The sequence below is a fragment of the Catharus ustulatus genome, chromosome 2 (genome assembly GCF_009819885.2).
Source record: "Catharus ustulatus isolate bCatUst1 chromosome 2, bCatUst1.pri.v2, whole genome shotgun sequence".
NCBI classification, from domain to species: Eukaryota; Metazoa; Chordata; class Aves; order Passeriformes; family Turdidae; genus Catharus; species Catharus ustulatus.
This window is the reverse complement of record NC_046222.1, coordinates 59,528,042-59,555,891: the sequence shown is the minus strand read 5'-3', so window position 1 is coordinate 59,555,891 and position 27,850 is coordinate 59,528,042. Positions and strand designations below refer to the sequence as shown.

General features: G+C 36.6%; 1 protein-coding gene across 9 annotated transcripts in view; it reads left to right on the top strand.

Annotated features, from left to right (window-relative positions):
* Positions 1 to 27,850, top strand: part of LRCH1 (leucine rich repeats and calponin homology domain containing 1) — a 120,046-nt gene that overhangs the window by 87,440 nt on the left and 4,756 nt on the right. For 3 of the 9 annotated variants that reach the window (XR_004417013.1, XR_004417014.1, XR_004417016.2), the window contains 5 exons: positions 2,678 to 2,785; positions 7,031 to 7,140; positions 11,637 to 11,774; positions 13,219 to 13,296; positions 20,919 to 21,176. Coding sequence is in view for 3 of the 9 variants with exons in the window: in XM_033051608.2 (XP_032907499.1) it covers positions 2,678 to 2,785; positions 7,031 to 7,140; positions 11,637 to 11,774; positions 13,219 to 13,296 (434 nt within the window). In the remaining 6 variants the exon portion in view is untranslated. The remainder of the gene's footprint in view (positions 1 to 2,677; positions 2,786 to 7,030; positions 7,141 to 11,636; positions 11,775 to 13,218; positions 13,297 to 20,918; positions 21,177 to 27,850) is intronic. The other 6 variants (XR_004417015.1, XR_006162930.1, XM_033051608.2 and 3 more) reach the window with 4 other exon arrangements.

Sequence of the window (27,850 nt, the reverse complement as noted above, 5' to 3'; positions counted from 1 at the left end):
TTCAGATTATTTCCTTCTGTATTTTAAATATTTTCAGGGAGTATGGACTTTAAAATTCACATTAATTTTGAAAACCTTGAAAAAATACCATTAAACAGAAACAATTTTCTTAGAGCTGTACTTTTTGTCTTGGGAAGTGCATTAGCTCTCTGAAAAGGAAGTACTCAAAATAGCAAATAAATTTAAATTTTCCCTCCTTCATCCATGAATTGATTAAAATGTTCCAAGGGGTGCTAATTGTTGAAATTGAGAGTTGCCAAGGTCTTGTGGTATCTTTAATATGCCAGATCTTCAAGTCTGAACAGCTTCTAATATATCTTGCAATCAGGAGTTGTTTTTCCTTTTTTGTTGTGCCATTTCTAGGTCACTGTGTTTCTTAGTTTTTGCTGAACAAAGTGACAGAAACACAGACAAAAAAACAACTACTGTCAGAGGCTGACACAAGCACTGACAAAACTTGAAGTCACAAAGCACTTTGTACTATGAAGTGAGAAGTTTTTCCCTCACAACTGTTCATGTAGCATAGCATTGATGTGAATCTAGTGCCTTCAATTTGGGTGACTTTTGTAGAGAGCTGGAACCACAATGTTAGTATCTGTGGTAGACATGCTTGTATTTCAAGTTAGTTGGAACATAAAATGATCATTGACCCTTGACAGTATTTTTCTCTCATTTGAGTTCTCATTACTCTTTTTGTATCTCTGGATATTTATTCCTTCCATTTGTTTTGTTCCCTAACTGCATTATGTGTATACTTCAGAGAATAGTTGAGAATCCTGATTGCTACCAGAGTCAAACTGTTTATCTTTTGCCATAAATCTGGGTTCTTTTATCCTGTGTTGACACAGAATTTAAATTGTGCTGACTCTCTGGTGTCCTAATAGCCAGAAGCAGTGACTCAGCCTTAGGAAAGTCTAAAGAAAGAGAGCTGTGGAACTCTGAAAAGAAGTTTAAGGTGAAGTTTGATGTGACACTGCCTGAATTATTATCGTATTAATACAGATTCCAAAATTGTGGGAAGGAGAAATCCTACATGATTAAGTTCCTTCTGAATATTAGTTTGGAATTGTAGAAAAGAGGGACTTTCTGTGCTTACTGAAACATCACTTTGTGGTTAAGTGGTTTTAGTTGTTTTAAGATCTACACAGCAACTTTGAATTGATTTGTGTTTATGGTTTAGCATTTAGAGCAGAGGTAGTTTATAATCTCTAGTTTGATCTGAGGAACATTAATGTTGCCTGTGTGTAGGATTCAGTAGATGAATGTGGAGATACATGTAGCAAAACAAGAAATGAGTGAATTAATTTTTTTTGCAGGAGTGGTAAGGAACATTGTGATCAGATGCAGGAATAGTTCATTAAGGAACAACATCACTACGAAAGGCAGAAATGAGATTTAAATCTCTGTCAGAAAAGACGAAACCAGTGTGAATCTTGGAAAGGATGGATGATATGCTAAAGAGAATCAGGGTGTCAGTATGCAGTTCTGAAACATGGTAGAATAGAGATTTGAGGAAAGCTTGGGCAGAAATCCCTGCCACAATCAATACAAGAGACAGAAGCACAGAGTAGATGTGGTAAGGAAGGAGTAAAACCTTCTGCACAAGGATATGAGGATCAGTAAGAGGTGGTGGTGTGACTAGTGAAAGGAGGGAAGGCAGAATGGATAGGGAGAACAGAGGCTGTATTGCTGCCCCAGTTTAGCTCCATAATGAGTTCATGGGTAGCCTTGAACTGTAGGCATGACATGCTTTTACAGTCATCTGGTGAATAGTCTGCAGACTGTTGCATCTTCTGTGTAAATGTACAGCTTTGTGTACTTCAGGGACTCTAGTGGAATAATTAATAATACTCTACTTATTAGAAGACTGTGATGCCAGTTTGCCAAGGCTTGTGGCACAAACCTCAGTATCAGCCTTTGAGGGATATTCTAGGCTTGTTTATGTCTCTGGAAAACCTGTAAAAGTTGTGAAGGACCAGTATTTACATAGTGTGGTGGACCCATTGTAGATTTGAATTTATTGCTGGGGGAATTAGCAAGGAAAAAAGTTAGCTCTTCATTTATTAAGTGAATTAAAATGGAAAGAAAACATCTGTGGTACACGTACTTACTGAATATCCCTCAACAAAATGAGAATCCAAGTGATAAAGTAGTTCTACTTCCAAAATCAACTAGGAAATTGTAATAATATTTTCATATGGATGTAAATTTTCTTTGTGAGAAAGGCTCTTATTCTGTAGTTACCCAAATATATAAAAAATCTTACTCTGTGAAAGTTTACTTGAAACTTCGCAGCTGGTATATTTACCTTCCGATTCTGAGTCAAGGTTTTTATCAGGCTATAACGTAAAATCTATGGGTACTTTTTCTTAAAACTTGGTTGTAACGAGTTGTGTGACGTGCCATAGTTACAATGATCTTGCTAAGCTTAACAGCCTTAACTGCACATATAATGTATGATTTGCAAGTACTAACATTTAACTTTTCGTTCTTTTTATTCTGCACCATCTCTCATTCTTTTCTCAAAATTTATACATTTTGTATTAATCACCTTTGAATTACATCTTTGCCATTACCATACAATCCTAATGCCATATATGAAATGCTGCTGCCCACTTTTATCCCCACTCCGGTCCTTATTACCACCATGGTTGGACTGGTTATCATTCCCCTTCAGCAGACCCATCCCTCAGTTTTCCTCCTATCTCCTTCAACACACTTACACAGGCACAAACATGGGACAACTTTAGCTACAGTATCCCATCTGAAGGAGACAGTGACAATGGTAGGTGTTCCGTGTATAATTTATTTAATTTTGTTTTTTCAGAAACATGAGTATGTGGTGAATGCCCTACATGGCTAAGGGCAAAAGATGTTGCTCTCCAGGGGATGTTTATAAGACTGAATTCCTTAGAGGATGCACTTTAATTTGCTCTGGAATATGTAGTGTCAAAAGTGAATGAGTGAAATTTCACTCTTTTCTACTCTGGCAAAACAACTTTTCCCATGACATTAATTCCAAGAGCTATTTTCAGTGTAGGTTTATTTACTTGGTATATTTTCAAGAGTTGCAAAAGTTGTACTCAAACAGCAGATAATTTTTCTGCTCTCTCTCTTCTGCATTTTTCTATTTATTATTTTTTGAAAGTTACTGACTACTAAAATATCCTGCTTCCATCTGCATATGTTGGTGCAGGTGCATAACTAGAGTAGAAGAATTCATAAAGAAACAAAGCTGAAGCAATCAGCTAAGCAAAAATATTGATTTCTGTCCAATAGAAACTGTTAATAAGCTGTTCACAGTGAAGATCAGGTACATTAATGGACTTTCATTACTGCTGCTTTTGTTTTGTTTTTCTCCAGGGCTTAATTGTCATAGTACACTTCGACACAGCAGTAATATGCAAAGTGGGCCATGTTTTGCCAGTTGCCTTAAAGTAGGAAAGTGTTTAAGTATTCAAAGGTAGCGAAACTGTCAAAAGCCTCAGATTGAAACCAAGACCACAAATATTGAATGATAAATGCAAGCGTTTCGCTTACTATTAAGGAAACTTTCCTGTCTGACTATCCAGATGTCACTCTGAAAGTCACACTTGTACCACCCAAGACTTCAGGAGTGAGGCCCCTTTACAGGGGACATTTCATTCTTAGTTCAGTTCTTTAGTTGAGAGTATTTCCTATTTGCCTCAGTGTTCTTGGTTATAAAACCATTAAAGATAGCATACACGAGGAATCAGCTCCATAAGGGAAATTAGTGTGGAATATAAGAATTCAGATACTGGTAAGTTGAAAAAACTGAATTTAGTTCAGAATGGTGTGAACCGAAGTTAACATTTCATTGATGAATATTGTAACAGAGAAACTTAGAGATGATTCTACTACGGGTGCAGAATTTGATCTGTGTTAACCTGTACTTGTTATTGTTCTAATCTTCTAAATGAAAGGAGTGGCACAGACTAGCTTGTGTGTTTGGGACAGATAGAAGCTTCCTGCCACTCAAATCTTAAACCAAATGCAAATGTTAGCATTTATTATCTTGGAGTGTTACAGCAAAAATTGCTTTTACAACTCATTTTTTCAAGTTGGGGCTATTGCATTTCTGTTACTTAAATTTAGACAGAATGAGTCAATCAAAGAGAAATGTAACTATAAACTTTCCTCCTGACTTCATCTCTGCCTGTCATAGTCGAACCTTCTTTTTATCTGTTATTTTTAGACTCTGGTTAAATTGTTTTGTGGTTTGCCTGAAGGATGATGTTGTCACACTAAGTACTCAGTACACTAAATTCCTTCATGTACAATTAATAGTGCCCAAATGTGCATTGAAATTTAGTGCAGAAATGAAAATTTTCACCAGGAAGTTTGTCCTTGACAGTGATATGTTGAGTACATACTATTTTATTAACTATTACTCATCCAACTTGTTGACCTTTGTGCAAAATACTTTTAAAAAAATTATTGAACAAGTAGTACTTAAGTGCTACTCCTGGTTTGAGCATGGATTCAGAAACAGAAACTCTTTGAAAGAATGAAAAATAGACATTCAGGTGTGTGTGAGGTATGGGCTCCCCTTGCTGGAGATTGTGTGTAATGCTGAGAAGCAAGCAAAACTTAAAACCCAAAACTTCCTCTATGGGAACACTTCCATAGAAATTCAATACATAACTAAAACTTTTATAGTTAATGCTTTAGAGTGTGGAGATTTTTAAATTTTGTTTTTAAATCTATTAAATTTATTTTGTTGAAAAGCTTCTAATTGTAGTTTGTCACTGCCTAAGATTAGCCTGCCTTTTTCTCGTGGTGGAATTGACAAAGTAATGCTAATGTCTTTCAGTAAGGGACATTTGTAATCTGAAATTGAAAGGAAGTAAATCTTGGAACTTTGACTTCACAAAGGCCTAAAAAAGGATTACTGTGGCCAAACTGAATGCAGACCATAATAATACTCTAATTCTATGAAAATTGAACATAATTCTATACTACTGGTTTTGTAGATAATTATTTGAAATGTTGCTACTGCTAATAGAGCTACAATGGCTTTTAAGTACCATTTAAACCATGGTTTTACTCTTCGAAAAGGATTTTTATCTAGGTATTTCATCTGTAAGAGGCAGCAAAGCTCAATTATTTGACTTGTACAATTAACTAGAAAATCTTAGTAATTGCAGCTACTGTTTGTAATTAATGTGACAAATAATAATTTATTTCACCTCTTAAAAATTTAGAAACAGTCTTCAGTAAATTATCACAGAGTTGTTAATGCAAACATTTTAGTACAGTACAGTTCTGGAGTTAATGGAAGTTCTTGATAAGGGTTTCTGCTCTTGAAAGACTTGGGATTTGATTTTTTTGTTGTTGTAGTCATCTTAAATGATGCAATTAATAAGTAACATTTTAGGTATTTTTCACCATGTATTAGTGTTCTAACAGACTCTGTGTTTTTGAGCATCTACAGTCATAGTCGTGTGTCACCTTTCTACAAAATGTTAGGAAACGTGTTCAGTTCATATACTCTACTTTGGATCTAGAATTCAATTCCAAATGTCCAGTTTGCTCTCTACAAAGCAAAGGATTAAATATCAATAAAACTGTGGGCCTTTTGCATCTGAAGGCATGGGTCTGCTACTCTCATGCATTGTGTGGCAGGTCAGCATGAAGAATGTTTTTATTTATGATGTGTGCACCTCTGTGTAGATCCTTCTGAATGGTGACACTGATGAAGATGTGTTGTCCACCTGGAGAAAGGACCTGAGCTGCAGTCACTTGCTGTATTTCTCAGTCCTGCACATTTTCTACAGGATGGTCTCCCATCTGCCCCTGGAATTTCTGATGACATTATTAAGAGTAGAGTTTACTAATATAGAACTGTGATGTTAGATGTTCTATTTCAAGGCAGTTCTGTTTAACAAATAGCATTAATATGGCAGTCCAGAAATCACTGATTTAACAGCAATGTAGCAAATTTCTGTTCCCTGAGAAAAGTTAAATTTGGACTGTGTGAGTCAAATAGTGGAAGGAAGCAAGTTCCTTGCTGAAGTGACCATGGTTTATTCTCTTGATGCCTCAGTTGAATAGCTGAAAGATGCAAGGAGTTTGTTGCCTTAAGCTTTTTATAGTAACTAGGGGAAAGAACTCTGCCTTTTGGCTGAAGTGCTGTCTGTCTGTCCCCTTGGCTAGAGAAGTAACTTAGATCAATCATCTCATTACTTAAACTGCCTGCATATACAGGTGAGCCTGCACACAGTTGGGATTCCTCATGACTACACTTGTGTGAGATGGCAGACAAAGTCAGAAAAGGGGACAGTTGCATTTTGGCTGTACATCTTATTCCTCCAAACCATTCAAATCAGTCAACGATCATAGAAATGAATGGTAGAGGTGGATATTTGCAGAAATTTCATATAATGGTTTCAAGGAACTGTATTGTGGGCAAAGTTGATAGAGTCAACAAGACTGGTGGGAAGGACAACTGCCAAGAGTTTGTGCAATTCTGCGTTTGCAGTACAACTTCTTCATGTAGGCTCTTGCTGAATGGCTGAGTCTTCCTACATTCATCTTTGTTTGGCAGGTTGTTTTTTTTTTTTCTTTAGCATAACGTTATCTAGTAAGCATTTTGTTCTGTGTAGGAGGCTTGTTGCAGCTTTTTATGCAATTCATCATCTTGTTAGGAGAGAGTTCTACTTAAGAGGTGTTTCCTACCGTGTTAAATACAAAGTGTTGTACAGATCAGACTCTCTAAGGGACACTGTTGGTGCTTAATCATCTGACAAAACTTCCCTGTTGAGATTAGGATTTGGATGATAAATTATCTGCAGCATTGATGCCTCAAGACACTGTCCAGAGCAATACCCAAAAAGCAACCATTCTTAGTTGTAATCCAAGATAAGATTTTCTGTCCTCCTGAGGACAAAAAAAAAAAATTTCTAACTGTTTTTGCTGGAGACAGCGCCTAAGGATTTTGCTTAATTTAGAAATAAATAAATCGAGGTGTTTGTTCTTAAAGTAAAATCTCTCTTTTTAAACATCACAGTGTTCCTAAGACCACAAAGAAATTTGGAATCAATAGATCCACAGTTCACAATTCGAAGGAAAATGGAGCAGATGAGAGAAGAGAGAGAACTTGTGGAACAACTACGTGAGGTATGTGAGTGTTGGTAGAATTAATTAATGCTGATGGAATGTCTTTTTAAATTTTTCTTTGAGAAAGTTGCCTAAGGAGGAAAATATAAGAAAGATTAAATGAGGCAATATTACTTCTGCAAATCACATTGATGAGACTATTGCTGAAGTTCTTTATCACAATCAGATGTCTGTACTTCAGAAAAGATTTTGTAAAAATGAGAAATAGTAATGGGAGTTACCTGAAAAACATCCGGTTAATCAGCATGCCTTGCACTGGTGGAATTAATGATGTATTTAATTTAATCAGAAAGGATGAAGTGAGCACTTTGGAGAGAGAGTTCTATTTCCAAACAGCTGGAAAAATATTCATTTTTGCATGCAAAAGATGTAGTGAAATTCATTAGCAAAAGCTCAAAGTAGATGCTTGATACAGCTTTCTTAGAAATTAAATCAATATTTCAGAAGTGGAAAATCAGAAATAGATTTTCAGAAGGTGGTTTCCTCATACATTGTCTTGAATGTAAAAGCTAGAGCCTGATGGAAAATTTGGTGCATAGGATTTGTGTTACATGATAGCAATATTTGTGTGACACCTGGTTGATGACAACCTTTGCTGCAAGGAATGTCACAAGCCTGAACCTGTGAAGGCTTCCAGTTATATCCCAGTAACAGAACAGAGGGTATTAATGCAAATCCTGGAAGTGGTAGGTAATTTTCACTTCACAGCTGAATTACAAGATTATTTGTTCATGGAATGACTAATTGAAAAATTATTAGTTTGTTTTAAGTAACAAATCTGATACTATTCAATTTTAAAGCAACAGAGTTGACCTTTTTCCCTTTACCAAAAAGGGATTAAAAGGTGGGATTTTTTATGTAGAACTATGTGGACTTCTAGATTTGCATTGTCTTACCTCAGGCCCTCACCTGTTCTAAGTATGAATTAACCTAACTTTGCCCTGCAGACTTGGTTGGTTTTTTTTAATAGAACTGATCTTATTGAAGGTTTAACATAGTTGATAGAATGTAGTATGTCATCAATTCTAAATTTGAATAATGCCAAAAGGACAAGATGCAGGAATTAGATGAGACAGATTTATTGGTAATGGGGAAGAAAATGTGGTAATGAGGAAATAGCAATAATAAACTGCAGTAGTTTATAGTTATTCTGAGCCTAGTCTGTTCAGCAGCATCAATAGAGCTTTTAAACATTTCTTTGAAGAGTTGCCACAAGTGTATAGCAAGTCCCCAAGTTCCTAAAAATAATCAGATAATTTCTGCAAGATTCCTGCCTTGTGCGTTAGTTCAGTTAATCCTCACAGTGAAAAGTAGAACAAGGTTATTCACCGTGTCAGGCATGATTGTGGAGAAGTGATAAGGATGTCTCTGCAGTATTAGGTATTACCAGTAATTCTGGTTTAATGTATTACTGACCTTCAACTCCATGCAGTGTCCTTCCTTGCTCTCCTTCTGAAATATAATGTCCTGGAATGCAAGTTATTTTGTTTCGTGTGAGAAGTTTGATTACAAGTCAGTGAGCTAGAAGACTGACTGTGCTTGAAAACATAAAGTGAGATTTTCAAACTAATAAAATTTTTTTAGGTATACTGGGTTCTTTAGTGACATTAGTAACCACCAGAGCATTTGGTTATGTACTGCACAAGAAAATAGCCCAGAACACATAAGTAATTAAGTTTGTACTTTATTCAATTAATATCTATATTAGTAAATTTTGCTTTTGAATTGTTTGAAGGTAAGTTAGCATTTAGTGAGATTCCACAGAACCATGAACTCCAACATGAGTTGGTATTGTAGATGCACTGTGCTCCCATAAAATGTGTACCCTGATCTCTGCGGAATAGTCTCCCAACAAATTCATGTTCTAACAATGAATTTTTAATTTATTAATTTATATAAATCTTTTTGTAACAGGTTTTAGAAACACAGTCTCAAAGTGTATTCTTTTATGTACGTATATACCAAAAATGTATTTGATTTGTGAATTAAACCAAGGTGTAAGCAAAACATTATATTAGTGAACATGATGCACTCCCCTGTTTGCAACTTGTGAAACCTACATGCAAATACTTGAGCAATGTGTCTAGTAAAAGAAAAAAGTGAAAACATAATGAAACACCAGAGTGCCTCAGTGGAGGCTATTTCATGGTGATACCACCCAAAAAAGGATGTATGAGGAAGAAGTGAAGAGCTGGATTTCTTTAGATTGGATTTCTTGCTTTAGAGTGCTAGAATGTCATATAACTGTCCCCAGCCACCTGAAGGCTAGTAAAAGAGAAGGTGTAAAGCCAGGTTTTTAAAGATTCACAGTGAACCCATTAAAAACAGTGGTGCAAATTTCAAATACAGTAAATTCACGAATACAAGCCGCACTGACTATAAGCCGCATCTCTGGGTGTTGGCAAATATTTCGGTTTTTGTCCATAGATAAGCCGCACCCGAATATAAGCCGCTCTGTCGTTCGCAGTGAGGACCCGCGTGCAATTAGTAACAGAGCCGCGGGAGGGCGGGGTTTACTGGCTGAGCTAAGGCTGTGCAGGCTCAGCCCGCTAGGGGCCGCTGACGGGGCCAGATGGCCCAGCCTGGTGCTGCAGCTCGGGGCTGGCCGCCGCTGCCACTGGGCTCGGTCACCCCGGGTCGGCGCTGCCCCGCGGTGGCAGGCAGGGACGGAGCTTCCCCTGCTCCTACGGCAGTGGCGGCGGGCGGGGGCGGAGCTTTCCCGCGCCCGTGGTGCCGGCGGCGGGCAGGGACGGAGTTTCCCCGCTCCTGCCGCGGCGGCGGCGGGCGGGGACAAAGCACCCCGTCTGCTCCCCGAGCCGCGGCAATGGCTGCGCGGGGCTCCCATCGGCTCCCCGGGCCACAGCAATGGCTGCGCGGGGCTCCCGTCGGCTCCCCGGGCCACAGCAATGGCGGCGCACGCTTCCCCCCTCTCCCTGGGCCGCAGCAATGGCGGCGCGCGCTTCCCCCCCCTCCCCGGGCCACAGCAATGGCGGCGCACGCTTCCCCCCCCTCCCCGGGCCACAGCAATGGCGGCGCGCGCTTCCCTCCCCTCCCCGGGCCGCAGCAATGGCGGCGCGGGCTTCCCCCACCCTCCCCGGGCCGCGGTAGGGGCGGCCCGGGTCCCTCCCCCCCGCCCCGGGCCGCGGTAGGGGCGGCCCGGGTCCCCCCTCTCCTCCCCGGGCCGCGGCAATGGCAGCGCCGGGCCCCCCCCCCGTCTCTCCCCTGGGCTGTGGCAGAGGAGGAAAGAGAGCTCTCCTGCCTCTCTCCCCGCCCCCCGTGCTGCCTACAGGGAGCCAGGCTCCACCCGCAGTGCAACAAAGTAGCGATTTGTAACAATCGCAAAATGCCGACTTTGCAGCTGCTCGGCTCAGCACTCTGGCAGGCACTTCTGAGGTTGTATTAGCCGCTCCTGATTATTAGCCGCATTTCCGGTTTAGGAGCAAAATCTTAGTCAAATTGGTGCGGCTTGTATTCGTGAAATTACTGTAGTTATAAGGAGAAAAGTCTTTACTGTAAGAGAAGTGAAACACTGAATAAAATTGCTTGGAGATTTTGAGGACTCTGTCCTTGAAGATATCCAAAACTTAACTCACCAGGGCTCTGGTGTCATTTCAAATTTGTTAGAATGTGACCTCCAAAAATCCCTTCCAACCTACTTATTTTATTCTAAAAATAATTACCTATTAATAGATATTCATATTCAACCAGTATAGGTTGAAGTAGCATATTAATAGAGAGTAATGACATTAAGAGGTTCAACTAAGAAATATCTATTTTAAGATAATGGGAGTAATTAGCTCTGAGTGTGGGGTTGGAATGTTTTCAAGATTGGAGCACAATTGAGGAAATACATCCTATGTAACCATCTATTTGGTTAGGTGTTTTTTAAATACTTAAATATTTTCAAAAGTATTTTATTTTGCAATATCAAATTCTCTTCTTTGAGACTTATGTTTTTCTCAACAGGTATCCAGAATTTCTCTTTTACATCTGAATGTTTTGACTTCCCTTACCTGTTTTTCTAATCACTCTAATGCTTCCTGAGTAATTTTTAGGCTACTAGGGAAAGATTGCTTTTTATTCTCTGCTTGTACAGTCATTAAGACAATGTAGTTCTGTTTCAATGTGGTGCTGATACAGGAAATTTAAGATGGATAAGAAGACTTGGAGGAATGGTGAAAGGAAGGAGCTGCATGCAGTTCAGTCACATGACTAATTGCATGCAGATGTGTTTTGTACCTCTCAATATAAAAATAGATGCATATTGTGGCACAGCATTGCAGTATTGAGTTCTTTTAAGGAATTTTATGTAGTTCAGTGGCCAGCATGAGGTTTAGTTTCTGAAGAATTAGTTATATAAAGGAATAGGGGATTTTGGTAATAAAAACTCCAAATCTGCCTATGTGCCTGTAGCATAGGCGATGAGGGTATTTATTCCCTTTTTGCCCCGTTCATCCATTTCTATATCAAAGTGTACCTGCATTCTTCCTTTGCAGAACATAGAAACAAGACTAAAGATTTGTTTGCCTGAAGACCTGGGCTCAGCTCTGATGGATGGTGTCGTTCTGTGCCATTTAGTGAATCATGTTCGCCCTCGATCTGTTGGGAGTATTCATGTACCCTCACCAGCAGTAGTAAGTTGTGTGTTTCTTGCTGCACTGCAATGTTTTATTGATTACTTTTCATTCCCAAGTGATACTTGGGTACATAAACCATGTTACTACTCAAGGAATGATCTTTGCTGCCAAGGGCAACATTTATATGATTGCAAATTCAAATGTTCATTAACTTTTATATATGGCACATTTATATGTATTGTCTAGGTATACATGTGTATATATATACAAGCGCATCTATAAATTAACAAAATTGTCTTACCTTGTCCCTGATCTAGCATCAAGATCAGGTATTTTTTTAATGACATTTCTATTCAGAACAGTATGAAATGCTTTGATTACAAGAAAACTAGACCCTCCTTTGTTGATGGAAAAAATGTGAGGTTAGCTTCAGTGAGCAATGTGAGCAGTGTGTGGCTTAGCGGATGTCATATTACTAAAGTACTTAAAACACTTATTAGCTTATTTGTCCTGTTGAGCTCAATGTAAAGGTGATTCCTTTTACCTGCAGACAGAACAGAAACTTGCACTGTGGTGATTTCATGTAGGCTTGCCTAAATCTAAGGACCTGAAGATTTCAGGACATAAAATCTGTGTGCACTATTGTGTTTTCTCTGTTTATGTCTATTTCTTGAATAGATCATTGTTCCAGATTTCGGGTAACAATCTAGTTCTAAGGAGTTTCTTTGTGTTTTCGAACTATTTACCTTTTTCTTTTAATGTACATTTTGGTAAAATTTTGCCATATGCACCCTGATACTCAATTCTGAGAATAACATGTGGATTTTGGAGGCAATCTGTAAGAACTTCGAAGAAGACAGATTTAAGTAAAAGATATTTTCTTGGATATTCTAGTGGAATTTCTTTTGCTGTTTCCTGACTTCAAATTATTTCTGTCTTTGGTAAAAATATGACATTACCAAAATATGCAAACTTAAATTTCTGGGGTAAAAATTCCTCAAGCTGATTCTTTAAAATGAGTATCTTATGTTGTTTTCTGTAACAAAATGCACATATTGTATTTTTTTTATTTTGTTTCAACTTTATATTGATGTTCTCTTCCTTGAAACAACCTTCAAGTTACTTTAGCCTGGAAAATTCCTTGCTACTACAGTGAATTCTAGGTTTAAGTGGATATTTAGGAATTATCGTTGTTTCACATCTGATATTGAAAAACTAAAATAGTGAGGAGTTTGGATTTTGGTTTTTCTTTTCAGTAACATGGTACTTCTGTAAGTATGTGGTGAATAGTCCTGAGTGAGGCAAATTATAGAAGTGTTTGAGATTCTAGAGACATTGAGATTCTAGGACATTGATTCTTCAGAGACATTAATATTGTGTATGACTACTATAAATTTGTGGGTACATAAAAATTTAAAAGGAGTGAGCCTATTAATTACAGTTAAGTTTGTTCTTCGTGACTTCTTTTACCATAGACTATTTTTTTTTTTCTGTTCTACAGCCTAAACTTAGCATGGCCAAATGCAGGAGAAACGTGGAAAACTTTTTGGATGCATGTAGAAAACTGGGGATACCAGAGGTAATTTAATTAAGTCTGTCAATGCTAGATGTTCAAACATGAAAACACATTAATTACATGAAAGTTGAAGGATAACTTTATGAACTACAGGTTTTTAGCAATAAAGACACAGAATTTAAAAAATGAGCTGAATAGTGTAGTTTTATACTACTGTAGTGCATTTAAATGGATTATTTCAAAGCACTTAAAATTGCAAGTGTTGTGCCAAAAGAGTGATTCACTATTATCTCTAATACCTCTTTCTTTGCCATGGAAAATCAATTAGAAATTATTATAATATATTATGTAAGTAGCCAAAAGCTTGCTAATTTTTTTCATTTCACAACATAACTGCATTTTTACCTCATGCTTTTAGAATATGAACTTCATTCTTTTAATTTTTTTTTGCAATATTTCCTTTTTTACAATGTTAAGTACTCTGTGCATTAGTGACTAATAACAGACTCGTCTCTTGTATTGAAACATTTCTGCAGTAATTTGAAGAAAAACGTTGTATGTTAAGTATGGAAAGCACATATGTGTAAGAGTCTATAATGTAGTTATAAGTGTTTTAGGAGCTGGAAACAGGGAAATTGCAGTGCTTGGTTTTTTCTGATTTTCATGCAAGAATGGTATCACTCCTCATGTAATTTATTCTAATCTTCATAACTAATGTAATGAATATTGGAGTTGCATTGGGATTATTTTGAAGACTCTCTTATGGTTTAGAAGAACCTGTTAAGAAACAGTTAAATTTCAAATACTTGAACCTCAAAAGAAGGTAAAGGATTATATAAGGTCATTTTAAACTGAACACAGGAAAATTGCATTATGTATTTTCACTGGTGCCTACATATGACAGTATAATGAGGGCTGAGTTCTTTTTAGTCTGTTTCAGGAATGCTGAAATGAAAAGGTATTTTGTGTGCTTTCTACCACCATCCCCTTGGGGAGCAGATGGTAATGCAAAGATTTCACATTGGGAAAGATTTCTTTGTTTTATCTGTATTTTAGCACTTGATTTGGAGGACAGCAAAAGTGACAGATCATTTTTGCTATTTGTAGGAATTTTGAGGGGGAGACTTTCTTACAGTTCCAATGAATGGTTCATCATAAATTTGATTTGACAATTCAGTGTAATGACTGGGTCTCTTAAGTTGTAATGGTTCATTTAGTTGTTCTAGTTATATAATTTATTATGTTAGAAGGATTTCGTATAAAAGGTAAAATTTCACTTCAGAGAAGATTAAAATCTCTTTGTTGTTGTCAAATCTCTCAGTCTTCTAGACACGGAGTATTTGTTAAGCTACCCCAAGATTCTTCTGATGTGTCATAAATTATCAATGATAATACAGGTCAGATTTTCCTGGCTGTAGCCTTTTGGGAAAGTAAAGGCTAAGGTCTGTTTTCATTGCTGTTATGGGATTTTTCAGAAATCTTTCATTCTTTTTGATGTTGGATTTCTATAATTAAGATTTCTAGAGAAATATCTTTTTGGTATTTCATGAATAGGCATTTCCATATATATATTTATTACCCCTCCTTTTTAATCTTAATTCCATCAAAATTATTGTTGAATTATTTAGGATTTTTTAACATTTTATTAAAGATTTTGTTGAAGAGTTGCATGGAGGCTTGGGCACAAAGCCACATCTTACCAGTCTGATTTGTAAACTAAGCATCTTTATGTGTCTAAATAAGTATTAACTTCTCTTGAAGGGAAAAACTCATTCACTTAAACATTAAATGAATTGCTTGCAATTGTAAACTTACAATCGATTTTAAGTACTCTGAGGATATTCTGTTTGATTAGCCGTTGGTAATTTGCAAATGTGTATTTTGCTATATTATGTGAAAACACATCATGTTGTGGAACTAGCTGGTAGATGCTGGAACTTTGCTGTGTGTTGCAGGGACATGGATTAGGAATGCAAAGTTGTGTAATAGTGAGTATGACAGCTGTCAGAGTTTTTAAAGAACTACAGATGGTGTGCTCATGCTGCTTCAGATTTATGAGTTGTGCAGTGCCTAACTATCTCTGGAGAAACCAGCAAAAGAAGAGCAGCAAATGACTTCTTTTTTAAAACAAGCACCTTATGTGGGAGTGACAGGTTCTGCTTTTGGGTCCTTATACCTGTAGGTATTGGGCTTTTCTGTGGTGCTTATGCCCATGTCTAGGTGCTGAGAACTGACTTGTAATTCTGCTGCATGAGTTTGAAAAGGATTTAAAATGGTCATAATTTGTGTTGATTTGTTCTGAGTTATTTAACAAATAGAGTATGTGCTGTTTCTTGAACTCCACAGGTTTGGAACAACTTCCTGTTTAGTTATGTAAAATGAAAATAAGAAAATAGCTAAGTAATTGCTGTGTTGTGCTGATATGCATGGTCTCTTCTGTGGTTTTCAGCATTCAATTCTTGGATCAAAGTTTTACTTTCCTAGAATGAACCTGGGAAATTTCATACAAATGTAAAACAATGCAGCTGCTATCTAAATGTGTCACAGTGAGTAACAGGAGTTGGCATCTTGACCAAAGAATTGCAAATACAAAATTCAGGAACACCAGTGTCTCTTTATAGTGGCTGGTATGTAGATGGCTCTGAAAGCCTGTTACCTACCAGGTGAGAATTCCAGTTCAGTGGGGGACACATTGAAATCCATTTCTGCTAACAGCCACAGGATGCTCCTGATTGCACGCAGAAGGAACTTGCTGGATCACGTGCAAAAGGGAGATTTAAAGTCTGACCCTTAATAGGAAACTAAATAGCAATGCTCTGGCTGCACCAGGAGATTGTGAAAAGTGTGAGAATTGCGGGACAATCAAACTGTGTCCTGTTTTGCCACTAGGCTTTACTGTCACACCTTATCAGAGAACCTTTTAGATGACTTTTTGAGACAATACAACGGTTTTGTTTGATTTAAGAAAGGAATGTTGTCAGGTAAGTATCTGAAAGCATGAAGACTCAGAGAATGTCTGCTGTGCCCCTCAGGAGTTGTATGACAAAAAGGTGCAATCTTTGTCTCTTAGAAAATTACTAAAGAATACTTTATTTTGCATTATTAACTAAAATCCATCAAATTACTTAATTTCCTCTATAGTAGCAACAATGACAGTAGTGCATTCCTACTTTTTGGGTGATACAGGTGGAATAAGCAAGTGGCAGTAGATGTGTGCCAAGCAGGGCTGTGGTCCTGCTGCATGTTGCAGTGACATGCAGTACTTGGATGGTACCATTCACTGGACTTACATTGTTAATGTCACATGAACCCACAAATAATACCACCCTCACTTCTTACTCAGTTCATCCATGTTGCACCCACCCTCTTACACTTTGTGGGTTGGAAAAATAAAGCTGGAGTTTTTACTACTCTTTTGTGTGGAAGTGTGGCCCCCAAAACGTCAAATGTAATGGTTCTACTGCAGTATTACTCTTCATAGAGGCATCTCATCCCAGAGATATTAAAAATTGTCAGAGGGGTGAATTATCATCACATTACCTTGTATGTGAATTTATGAAAATATTTTGTTTACAACTGCTCTTTTGTAAAACCAGTAAGAATATATGTAAATAAAGGCAAAAATGCTCTTGCAGATTTTTTCAACTTGTCATTGCCAAATCAGTATTCATACTAGGAGCAAGGACAAGGACTTTCCTGTATTAACCTGCAAATTAATAACCTAATTAAACTTGAGCTTTTATTCTTGGTAGCTGTTATTCCTGGTAATCCATATAACAGGGTATTATACAATTTCAGTAGTGTTTACCAATACTCCTTTCAAAAGATAAAAATAATTGATTTGTGGTGGGTTTAATGATACCTTACTACAAGTAAGATTTAGACCAAAGCAAAGCTGTACATGAAATATGTTTGAAAGACAAAAGTTAGAAGTTTTGGTCTGCATTTTTTCTGATTCTCAGTTATGAACAAATAAAAGGTATCAGAAGTAGGATCTCCTAAGCATTTTTTGAAAAAGAAAATAAAGTATTTTCAACATCTGTGAATCAGGTTTTTACAAAGACAGGAATGAATTTTTATGATAAACAGCTTACACTAATGTAATATCTTAACAGTTTAGGCACTCGAGCATATTTTGACCCTTTATGGGGTCAGGTCAGGGAAATAAGATTTATCTTTTTAAAAAGGAAAGACTTTTCCCCACATAACATACCCTGTCAGTCTTCATATGATTTAAAAAAAAAAAAAAGGCTGACGTTATCATTGATAGTAGTAGAATAGTAATTTTCATTGATAAAAGGCAATGATAAAATGAAATCTTTCACAGCCAAATGTTCCAGCAGATTTACCAAGTGTCTGTGTTCTAGCACTTAAGCAGTGATGCAGCATGATTTAGTGGGACAAATATCTTGGGTAGGAATGAGAGACTTCTGCCATATCTCTTTAAATTTTCAGTTGTTTGTATTATGTAAACATATTGAGCAGAAAATAGGGTGATGGTAAGGAATGGCTTTTTGGATCTCAAGTCATTGTGCGAAGATGCAGACTATGAAAGGTTTAGCTGTGCCCCTTCTGAGTGACTTTGGAGTCCTGCAAATGGGACCTAACTAATACTGTGTTTCAACCTCTCCTCTGATAATGAGATCCACTATGTGGCAATGTCAGAATAATTTTAAAAATCAGTGTGACTTGAGTTAGTGTAGGAATTGCAAATTAAGTAAAACAATAATAAAGATAAACAAAACAGGAGACTTTTGTATTCTAAAAATGTAGCAAAACAAAGTAAAGGAGGCAGCCAGGCAGTGACTGTAAAGTGCTTTACCTTCTACCCACCTGTTGGTTGTTCAACTGGTAATCATGTTTTCAGTTTAATGCAAGGTATACTATCGTTGCCACTTATGCTTGTTTTCTGATCACTTCACATCATCAGTTACTTCTCCATAGTTTCATCATGAGACATCCATGAAGTTGCAGTAAGTTTTATCAGGTATGACTCTTTTCTCCACCTTTTCCCTCCTGACTCAGTAATGACATTATTTGGCCAATGGTATGGAGTTAAGTGGTTCAATGCACTCTCAATTACAGTCCTGAAAGCAGAGTTCTGAGGTTGCTTTCATTTGTGTTTTGAGTATAGTGCATTTGCACTACAGGTTTCTTTCTTTAATGCAGTTCTGCAAACTTACTCTTGACTTTTTTTTACCAGTCAAGGTAAAAGTCCAAGGAGGTCAGTTCTGAAATCCTGTCTATTTTCAGTCACTGCAGGAGCATGCAGAATGGGGGTGGTTTGTGCACACAAACAGCTGGTTATGCTTTTGCTGTCCCATTTCTGTCTTACTGTCTTTATTCTGTGTGCATGATTGACAGTTGTATGATTTAATCATACAGCTTCCTAAATGCAAAATGTCAGTCCATAAATGTAATGATTAAATAGGTATATCTTTGTAGTTCTTACTAGCAATAATTTCAGTTCCCTAAATGGGAGTGTTTGTCATAGATGGATGGATGGGTGATTATCTTTGAGACTTTGTATGGGAGTCATGTGCTTTTTCACTATTTTATTATGTCATGTTTTAGTTTTGCATTTTTATTGCACAGTATCAGTGCAATAAGTGGAAATACTTCTACTGTTACAGAAGAGCTATATATTTTTCATCTACAGTTGTATTATAAAAATCTAAAATACGTAAAATATAAATATTTTACATTATAAGGTGTGAATATAATACCAAATTATCCATCATCACAGAGCACACAAAAATAGACATTCCTAAGGCTTCCCTAAGTTTCACTGAATTTAACTAAAACACATCATGGCAGTTTCTGTAGAAAGTTTTTCTGCATGTGTTGGCTGGTTTTGTATGCTTTGGCTTCTCCCTGTGCGGCTTAGGATGTTAATACTGGGTTAACAACTTCATCAATATCTGTAGAAAGTCCAACTTATTACCAGCTCTCAGTCCCAAAACTCTGAAATTACTCCCTTCTTCATTTGACTACAGTAGGGACTATTGTTTGGGTGTGTTTCGGACAAAAAATTTAAAAAGTCCTTGTTATAAAGTTCTGGCATTTTCTTTTTAAAATAGAAGTTGAATGTATATTAGATATTTACTCTTGGTATGTATTTTCAGTAGTAGGAATTGAGTTTTGGATGTTGTTCTAAAATTAATCCATCATTTAGTGAGTTTACTGGTGTCTTTGGTATAAATGCAATATATTATGTAGTTGGTAGTCATGAACAGTTTGCATTAAAACTTGTTTCTGTGGTAAGCAGCTTGTGGTTGTAGGTGTTCTCAAATACAGTACTAGTTTGATCCCATTTTTAAACAAGATCAACACGTTTTATGTTCTCAGTGAGTTTTCATACTCTAAAAACTAACAGAATTGCATTGAAGTTTATCACATTAGAGTTTTTAGTTTAAAAAATCTGAAAAATTACTGCAAAAAAGTGTTGTTGCTAGGCAGGTTGGTTCCCTGCTGTGTCTGATGGCCTAAGTAACAACATTTTGCAACTTTTGACTCCTGGTAAAGCTAGAATCAGTCATGGTAAGGAAAAAAAAAAGTCACTTTAATTTTTGTATGAATTACAGTTTCGACTTCCAGTTTCACTAGTCACTTTTCAGGATAGAAAGGCATTTAAAATATTTTAAAGTTGAATTTATTTCAAACTGGATCTCGAAACTTTGCACTAACGGAAAACAGACAGTGAACTTCCATGTCTTGGTTTATTTGGTGTACTGTCAGTTTATTAAGGAAGTGAGACTGAAAAGCTTGCACAGGAGCGGTGTTCTCTCAAACTTACTGCATGTAATTTTGTTCAGTAAGTATTCATTATCTCAGTAAGGCCTTATTTGCGATGTAAAATGATGTATCTTAGATTGCATTTTGAAAGTACTAGTGTTGTTTGGTTTGAGTTAAATGTTAAATATTTGTGTGAACACATTGATACTATTGCATATTACACTTAATATTGTATAGCTAGTCTAGGGTAAGTTGCCACATTAAGTCATTGATACTTAAAAAAAAAAGCTGTGGGAATCTAACCTGCTAATAATTATTAAAAATGCTACATAAGGAATTTAGTGTCCAATTCTTCATTTTAGAAACTTTATTAAAATTAAAAAGTCATTACAGCACTAACTATACTTAAGTTTCTATCCCAGGGTATCATTTGAGGTGATATTTGTATACCAAGTTTTAGACTGTTATATTAGAGAATTTTGCATACTTCTAATGATTTCTGTAAGTACTTTTTCTTGAGACTTCATATTGCTGCTGCTTGTGCTTTTAACAGCTTTCTAACCCACGTTTTGTTTGCTATTTTATAAGTTAGTTTTTCAGCTGGTTGCATTTAAGCATTTGAATAAGGTCCAGATGGACAAAGATGTGTGCAGACCTCACTGGAATGAGCGGATCACACGTGCTTCCTCGCCCTTTTGAACTTGGGCATAATTTTGGAAGGATTAGAAGACCTGAGCTCTTCTATCTTAACATTCTGATGTTATATAATAGCTTCATTCTTTAGAGGAAATAAGAAAGCTGGGATGTCTAGTGTCTAAGGCAGTACTAGGAAGAAGCTATTCCTACATATTTATGCTAGAATATTGTGATAATTTATCAATATATTTCTATTTTTGTATTTTTAATTTTTTGCACTCTTTTTCTGTTCTAATGGCTGCCCTTCGGGATAGGCTGACCTCTGCTCTCCGTATGACATCCTGCAGTCGGATATTCGTCACATTCGAAAGACTGTTGACACTCTGCTCGCCCTCGGGGAGAAACCCCCACAATCAACTTCTACTTTTCGCTCCTGGGATCTAATAGGCTTTTGTCTTTTCCATATACTTTTTATAGTCTTGATGTATATAACTTATCACTGGAATTTGCTAACAGCATAACCTGTTCGCATGTGCGCACAAACTTTCTGCTTTGTCTCTGACAAATTACAGGTACTTAATTTCCTTCCTTTGCCTTACAAACTTCTCCCTTTCCCTTGCTTCCCTTCCTTGTAATATCTTTATTAATTTCTTGAAATAGGAGAGAGGAGTAGCATCTCGAAGGCAAGTCCCATGTCTTCTATCTCCTCCAGCTGTAGTTTAAGAACTTAGATACCTCTTTATTTATAGTTTTTCTTTCATGTTGCCTAGACTACTCACTAAATGTGTTAAAGCAGTGAAGCTCCTCTTATTCCATTTTTGGGTGTAGCTAGATGTCTGTCACATGCTAAATAGAACTGAACTTCTCTCTTTTTGTGAAAATCCAAGAGTGCTGCAGATATTGAAGCAGCTTCAGGTGACACCTTCAGCAGGTGATAGTATTTTCTGAGTGGGTGCCAATTATCTCTGAACACATTGTGTTAAGAGCACTTACAGAACTGCCTTTGAAAGTACTGTGATTTTTAAATTCTGATATATTAACAAGACTACTATAACTTTAAAGAGTAGTATTTGTCTCTACTGTTCTGATTAAAATCCATACTGGAGTAGTTATGTTTTCCTATGGTAGAATAATCTTTTTCTTCTGCCACACAAAACAATGTTGAACTCCTTTTAAACACTTGTATGTTAGACCCCAAAGGTGACTGTAAATTAGCAGTGGGTGTGAGCAAGCCATAGAATCCAAGGGACTTTAGAATGTTGCAGGGTGAAGATCATGCAGTACAGTGAGACTGTTTGGGAATAAGCTATTAGATCCTTTTACCTGCTATTCTTTAGTGTGGCATCAAGCAACTCCCATCTTCTCTGTTGCATCACCTGTGAAAATGCAGATACTGTCTGTTTGTTTGTTTGTGTAACCAGTGGAGCAAAGACAATGTAGCTAGGAAAATAGATCCTCTGGAAGACTCCAGCTTTTCCATCCTAGGAGGTTTTAGAGAGCAGCTTAGACATGCATTAGCCAGGAGCTGTTTTGGTGTGTTTGAACTTTGCCTATGGTTAGACTGCTGGACTGATGACTTCCATTTCCCTTCCAGTTCTGTGTTCTGTTCATCTACTCTAAAACTTAAAACAAATTTTGGGTTTTCTCTCTATTGACATGAAATATACAAATGAAAATTAATTGAAAAATAGAAACCCTCGAGTATAAACATATGTTGGTGTTGCGATACTGACCTAGATGCTGTTGCCTAAATTTGTAAGTCAGTCTCAGGCTAGCTAACCAAAGGACCTCAGTTTTGTGTCTTGAAAATACAAGCGTTCATTTTCCACTGTCTAGTATATAATAAATTAGCTATAGACTTTTAGAGTATAACTAGGATAAGAATTTGTATGTTACTGATTATTCTGGCCGTACACTTATTATTTAATGCTACTCTATAAATATCCCCACTCCACAGAGGCTTGTAAAATTTTATTTAAAAACTTTTAAATGCAGTTCTATTCCTAGTTTCTGTGGCTTAAATATATAAATGGATACATATATATAGACAGATATAAGAAGAAGTAGTAAATGTGTTATTAGATATGTATTTTACAATGGAAAAATCAATTTCAGACAATAGATAAATCAAAATTTTTTAAGGGCTTGGTGTCTGGCAGCTTCCAGTGCATACAAATAACAACTTCATTTGTTAAGAGTGTTGTCTGTGAACAGGTGAGAGCTCAGTAAGTGCTTCAAAGCTTTTGGTATCTAGCTATAGACCTGTGCCCTCATCCTGGACAGACCTGTCTTCTGTGTCCCCAGTTTCAGCAATTTCAGCACCTGACATTTGTTTACTCAGTCACAGCTTGACATTTAGGCTTCCACTTCAAGCAGATCTTTGTTTTAATTTTTGTTGCCTTGTTCTAATTGTTTTGCTTTTCTGATGAAACTGAGTGACATATGGCTTGAATCAGTTCAGAATCTATTAATGTTTCTCTATAATCCAGTGTTGGCATTTGAGACAGAAGTGATGTCTTCTCTAGGGCTGAGGTTTTGCTATTGCTTCTGTCAGTGGTAAATAGATCTCCTGTCTGCTTTGTGTTGTGCCCTCCGTATATAGTGCTGAACATGTACGAGTACATCTTTTCAAATCAGAAGATCATGTGGAGAAAAGTTTTGCTACCATCCTATAATACACATCTGTCCTATTGTCTAATAGCACGTCTGATTATCCACTGTATCCAGTAGTTTGAAGGGCAGTAAGAGGAGGAGTAATCAGTGTGTTTTACATTTTCAGTGTGTGGAAATGGAAGTCCATGTCTTCAGTGGTTTTGACTGCTTTATCAGAGTAGAGACTGGGCTAGAAACTGTTGTGTCAGTGTAGACCAAGTGAACGTCCCCCAGTCACGGTGACACTTCACTCTCAAACTTGTCTGAAGTCCTAACTTTGTGTATGCTTACCATGCAAACAGAGTCATCACTTGGTTTCTTAGGGACCATTTTCTGTGTGTTCTCAGCTATGACAGTGTCTGGTATTTAAAGTGTAGCATTATGTGCAGTTTCTAGTAGTTAGAGGTGGTGAAGCCATCTTGAAACAGATGGTGAGAAGTGCCAAACATACTTGGTTCCTGGAAAGCACAGCTGTGTTACCATACGTGAAGCTTATCGAATTTGGTATTTTTTGTGAGTTGATTGCACTTCCAAATAGCTGTAGATTTTACCGGGCAAGAAATAATGAAATTACCCTTACATTTTCTAAGTCTGAGTATAATAAAGTTTCTCAAAATACATTTCAAATGTAATGAAAATATGAAAAATATGATTTTCCATCTCTGAAGTCAGTAATTCTTACACTAAATGGGGAACTGTAAACTAAAATATCATTAATCTACTCTAATAGGTTCTTTTCTAAATTCAGTCTTCTTTCTGTGCTGCTATTCTGTGGCTTTAGTACTTGTGAATCAAACAGTTGAACTCTTTGATGGTTCCTCACCTTTGAGGAGATGTCAGTATTGAGATATCCAGTTAGATATAATTGATACTTATTGCTCATGGTCAGTCATATAATTGCCTTGAGTTGAAAAAAAAAAGTGCACTGTAGTCCTATATTCATTAATAACATTAATTATATTTGCTCCTCTGTTTCTTTTCCCATTCATTTGTTTTCCACATTGCAGTAATCATCAGAGATTTTCAGACCATGGTTTCCTAATAGATTGGTCTCCAATCTGGTCTGTGCCCATATTAATTTTATGTCCTGTGGAGGTCATCTCATCCATACTGCAACAAAATAATAAATACAGCTTGTAGTGGATATTCTTACAGGCAAAATGCATTTGCACTGTATCACAAGTGGCATTTTGATGGGAGGATTTGCCTTTCTTTTTCCTCAGTCCAGAAAAAAAAGAAATATTCTCAGGTTCTGTGTAATGCAATATATCAGTCCTTCAAATGCCTCCTGTATATTAACAAGTTTCTATAGCTGAAAGCTGTGTATAGGTCCCATTGTGCTCCTAATAAGTGTTCTGAAAGTTGAACTTTATGTGAATGGGCATTGAATTAGATCTGAGCAAATACTCAGTACAGTTTTCAATTCAGTATACATTAGTAAGTTACCAAAGGATCGCCATGTCATTGTTTTTTGCAAAAATTTTCTCCTGATATAAAAAAAAACCCATAAAAAACAAACAAAAAAAACCCAGCAACAAAAAAACCCTGTCATACATGCAGGTTCAGAAAAATAATAGTACAGCTGGTTTTGTGAACCTTTGCCATTTACTTCATTTCTAGAACACAAACTGTATTATGCAGAAAGAGCAGTAGAAAAATACTGTAAGGTGATGACGTGTTCTGCTTTGATCATACATAATACTCATCACTTTCTCTGAATTTAATATGTAACTTTATGGTATAATTGGTATTTCCCATGTAAGATTATGTTTTCTCTTACTGTTTCATGTGTGTCTTGTCGTTATTAAGATTTTTGTTCCTTGAAGTTCCTGGTCACTGTTTTCTAAGCATGTTAGAATAAAACTGTGAGGGATTTTGTAAAATATGTAGTCTACTTTTAAATTTTATAGCTCAAGGTGTTGATTTATTGAAGAATCCAAAACCCATCCTTGGCAATTACAGTTTTGCAAGTATTTCCAGTTTATTGATGTGCAGAAGATGCACCTGTCTAGATGTCTAACTGGTTATCACTCCAAATACATAATTTTGCAGCTGCAGTATAGCCTGAATTACTGTGCTTTTCTGCATCTCTTTTTATTCGTACTTGAAGTGGTAGTTCATGGCATCTGGGCATATATAAACATCAACAGTAATAGTGGAAAAGGAAAAAATATATGAAAGGACATAATTTTAAATTAGATATATGAAAAAGTAAATATTTGCTATAGCTTTATTTTCTGATCTTTAGAAAGAAAATTGGCCTTGACCTAAAAAAATAGAGATTGAATATTGGACATAAGTTTGCTTAAGTGTAATGCTCTGAAGGTTCTTTTATTGACTTCCCATTCAAAATAGTTGGCTACAAACACGAACTGATGGGCATTACATGGACGTAAGTTTTTAATTTGTTTTGTGAGAACTTGCACATTCCAGTATTCATTGTTTTATTAATATTTCCCCCCTGTAGATCTGAAATCTCATATTCTACAAATACAACGAAGAAAGAGAAAGGCTCTTGCTGAATCCTGGGAATCCATTTCTCTGTATTTTTACTAACAAATACAGACAGTTGAGCCCTTCTCTTGTCGTAATGCAGTCATTTTACTACTTACCAATCTGATATTATGGCATCAATGTCTTTTTTATAAGGACTTACTGTAAATCTGAATTGCCAAGCTGTTTGCCCTGCCATAAACTAATTCAAACAGTTGTCTTGACTTTGAAGTCATCTAGTGTCAAAGAAAATAGATATGTATGTGAAGCGTGTCACGTGTTCTTGAGGAATTAGTGTCACAGCGTATTCCTGGCGTTCTTCTATCCTCAATCAACATCTTGTTTCAGGATTAGAAACTTGCTATGGCAAGCACATGCACACGTGCACGTTTGTGAGTACACCTGTGGTACTGTCTCTTTGTGCTGCTTTGTGATTCAACCTCCTGCTGCTGCCTCCTTTTCCTTCAAGAGGAGTTTGTTCTTTTGCTTCATGATGGGTTTGAAAACATCTTTATCCATTCAAAATGGATGTGTGTCTGTAGAAGGTGGTTTGCTTGCAAGTAATATAAGTTCCTATGTGTTCTTAGAGAGAAAATAGTCAGCAAAAATATATTAGACCTTCATTTTTGTAGTGGATAGAGAATAGAGAGATTGGTGCTGCTATGAGAGGAGTGGCAGCCCTTCCTACCACAATTGTTTTAGGCTGGTCTGTAGAATTAGTATCCATTTCTTCTATCTGTTCTTTTGAAGTTTGTTGAGTGATGTTTCCAACAGGAGTGTTCTTAGAGAGAGAATTCGCACTTCTATACAGAAGTGTTATGTGTTTGAATCTATTATAATTGGGTCAGAAATTTTATTAAATGTGAGAAGTGGGTGAAGTTGATTCTCCTCAGAGTTGGACAAGTTCTCCTCTTGGTTGGTCAGGCATTTGCTTCAAAATGCTAGGATTTAAGGAAAACTTTGAAATCTCCATGGCCTGCAACTTTACAGCTCTGCTGTCAGTAGTTTCCAGAGAGCAGTTGTATCTGGTGAGGAAATGAGGCAAAGGATGGAAAAGCAGGGGCAACAGCTGAACTTAAGTATGGAGGCACTGGCATGTTACTGCTGTTATGGAAATCTTTTGTTTGTGCTTTGGATTCCATCCTTGGCAAGATTTGACTTTTCTTAGTTTGAGAAGTAAATATGTGACTCAAAAACTCGTATTTGAAAAGTATGTGAGACAGGGTTGATGAAAGCCATTTACAAAGCTTTTAAGATAATGTTTAGGGCTTACATACCAGAACTGATTTGTGACATATTGAGAAGTTGGTAATTTTTAGGAGATGGCATCAGTCTCATTGTCAAGTTTGAAAAGCTCATTGTAGTCTTGTGTTTAGCTGCAGAAAATAAAACAGCAAGGTAGATTTCCTTAGGGGTTGGGTTTTTGGGTTCAGCCTATACCCTTCAGCCATGTAATGCCAGTCACTTAGTTTCAGATACTGGATTCATCAGGCCTTCTTACTAATTGTCTTTTGTCTAGCATAGAAGAACAATGAAATACTGGCATGCTAAGGACCACCAAATCTGTGAAAGAGCCTACTGTGCAAGGACACTGAAAAAAAGTAGAAAAGTATGGAAAGAATAACATTTCACTTTGGATGTGTGATTTGTATTCTCAAATAACATTTATATATATATATATATATATATATATATGTATGTATATTTAATGATCAGAATTAAAACATTGTGAATTTTTAGATGAATTGACTCCCAGGACAGTAGATTGGCAAAATGTCTAGTAGAAATCATATCTTTGAAGTAGAAGAATATTGGGGTGGGGGTTTTTTCCCTTTTATTTGCTATCAGTGTATTTACCTTCTTATATAGCCACTCCAGCGCTAATCGTATCAGTTTAGGAGTTTGCATCCTAAACTATATGATTTTCTGGAAAAGACACTTTTTTTCAGAGGAATAAAAGTTGGAGTAAACCACTGCTGACAGCTTGCATGTCAATATTTCAGTCAGAAAAACAAACAAGAATGAACTGCAGGACTCAATGTCTTAAATGATCAGTTTATGGTAGGTAGGTTTGGAATGGAAATGTGGGTGATGACCTGGA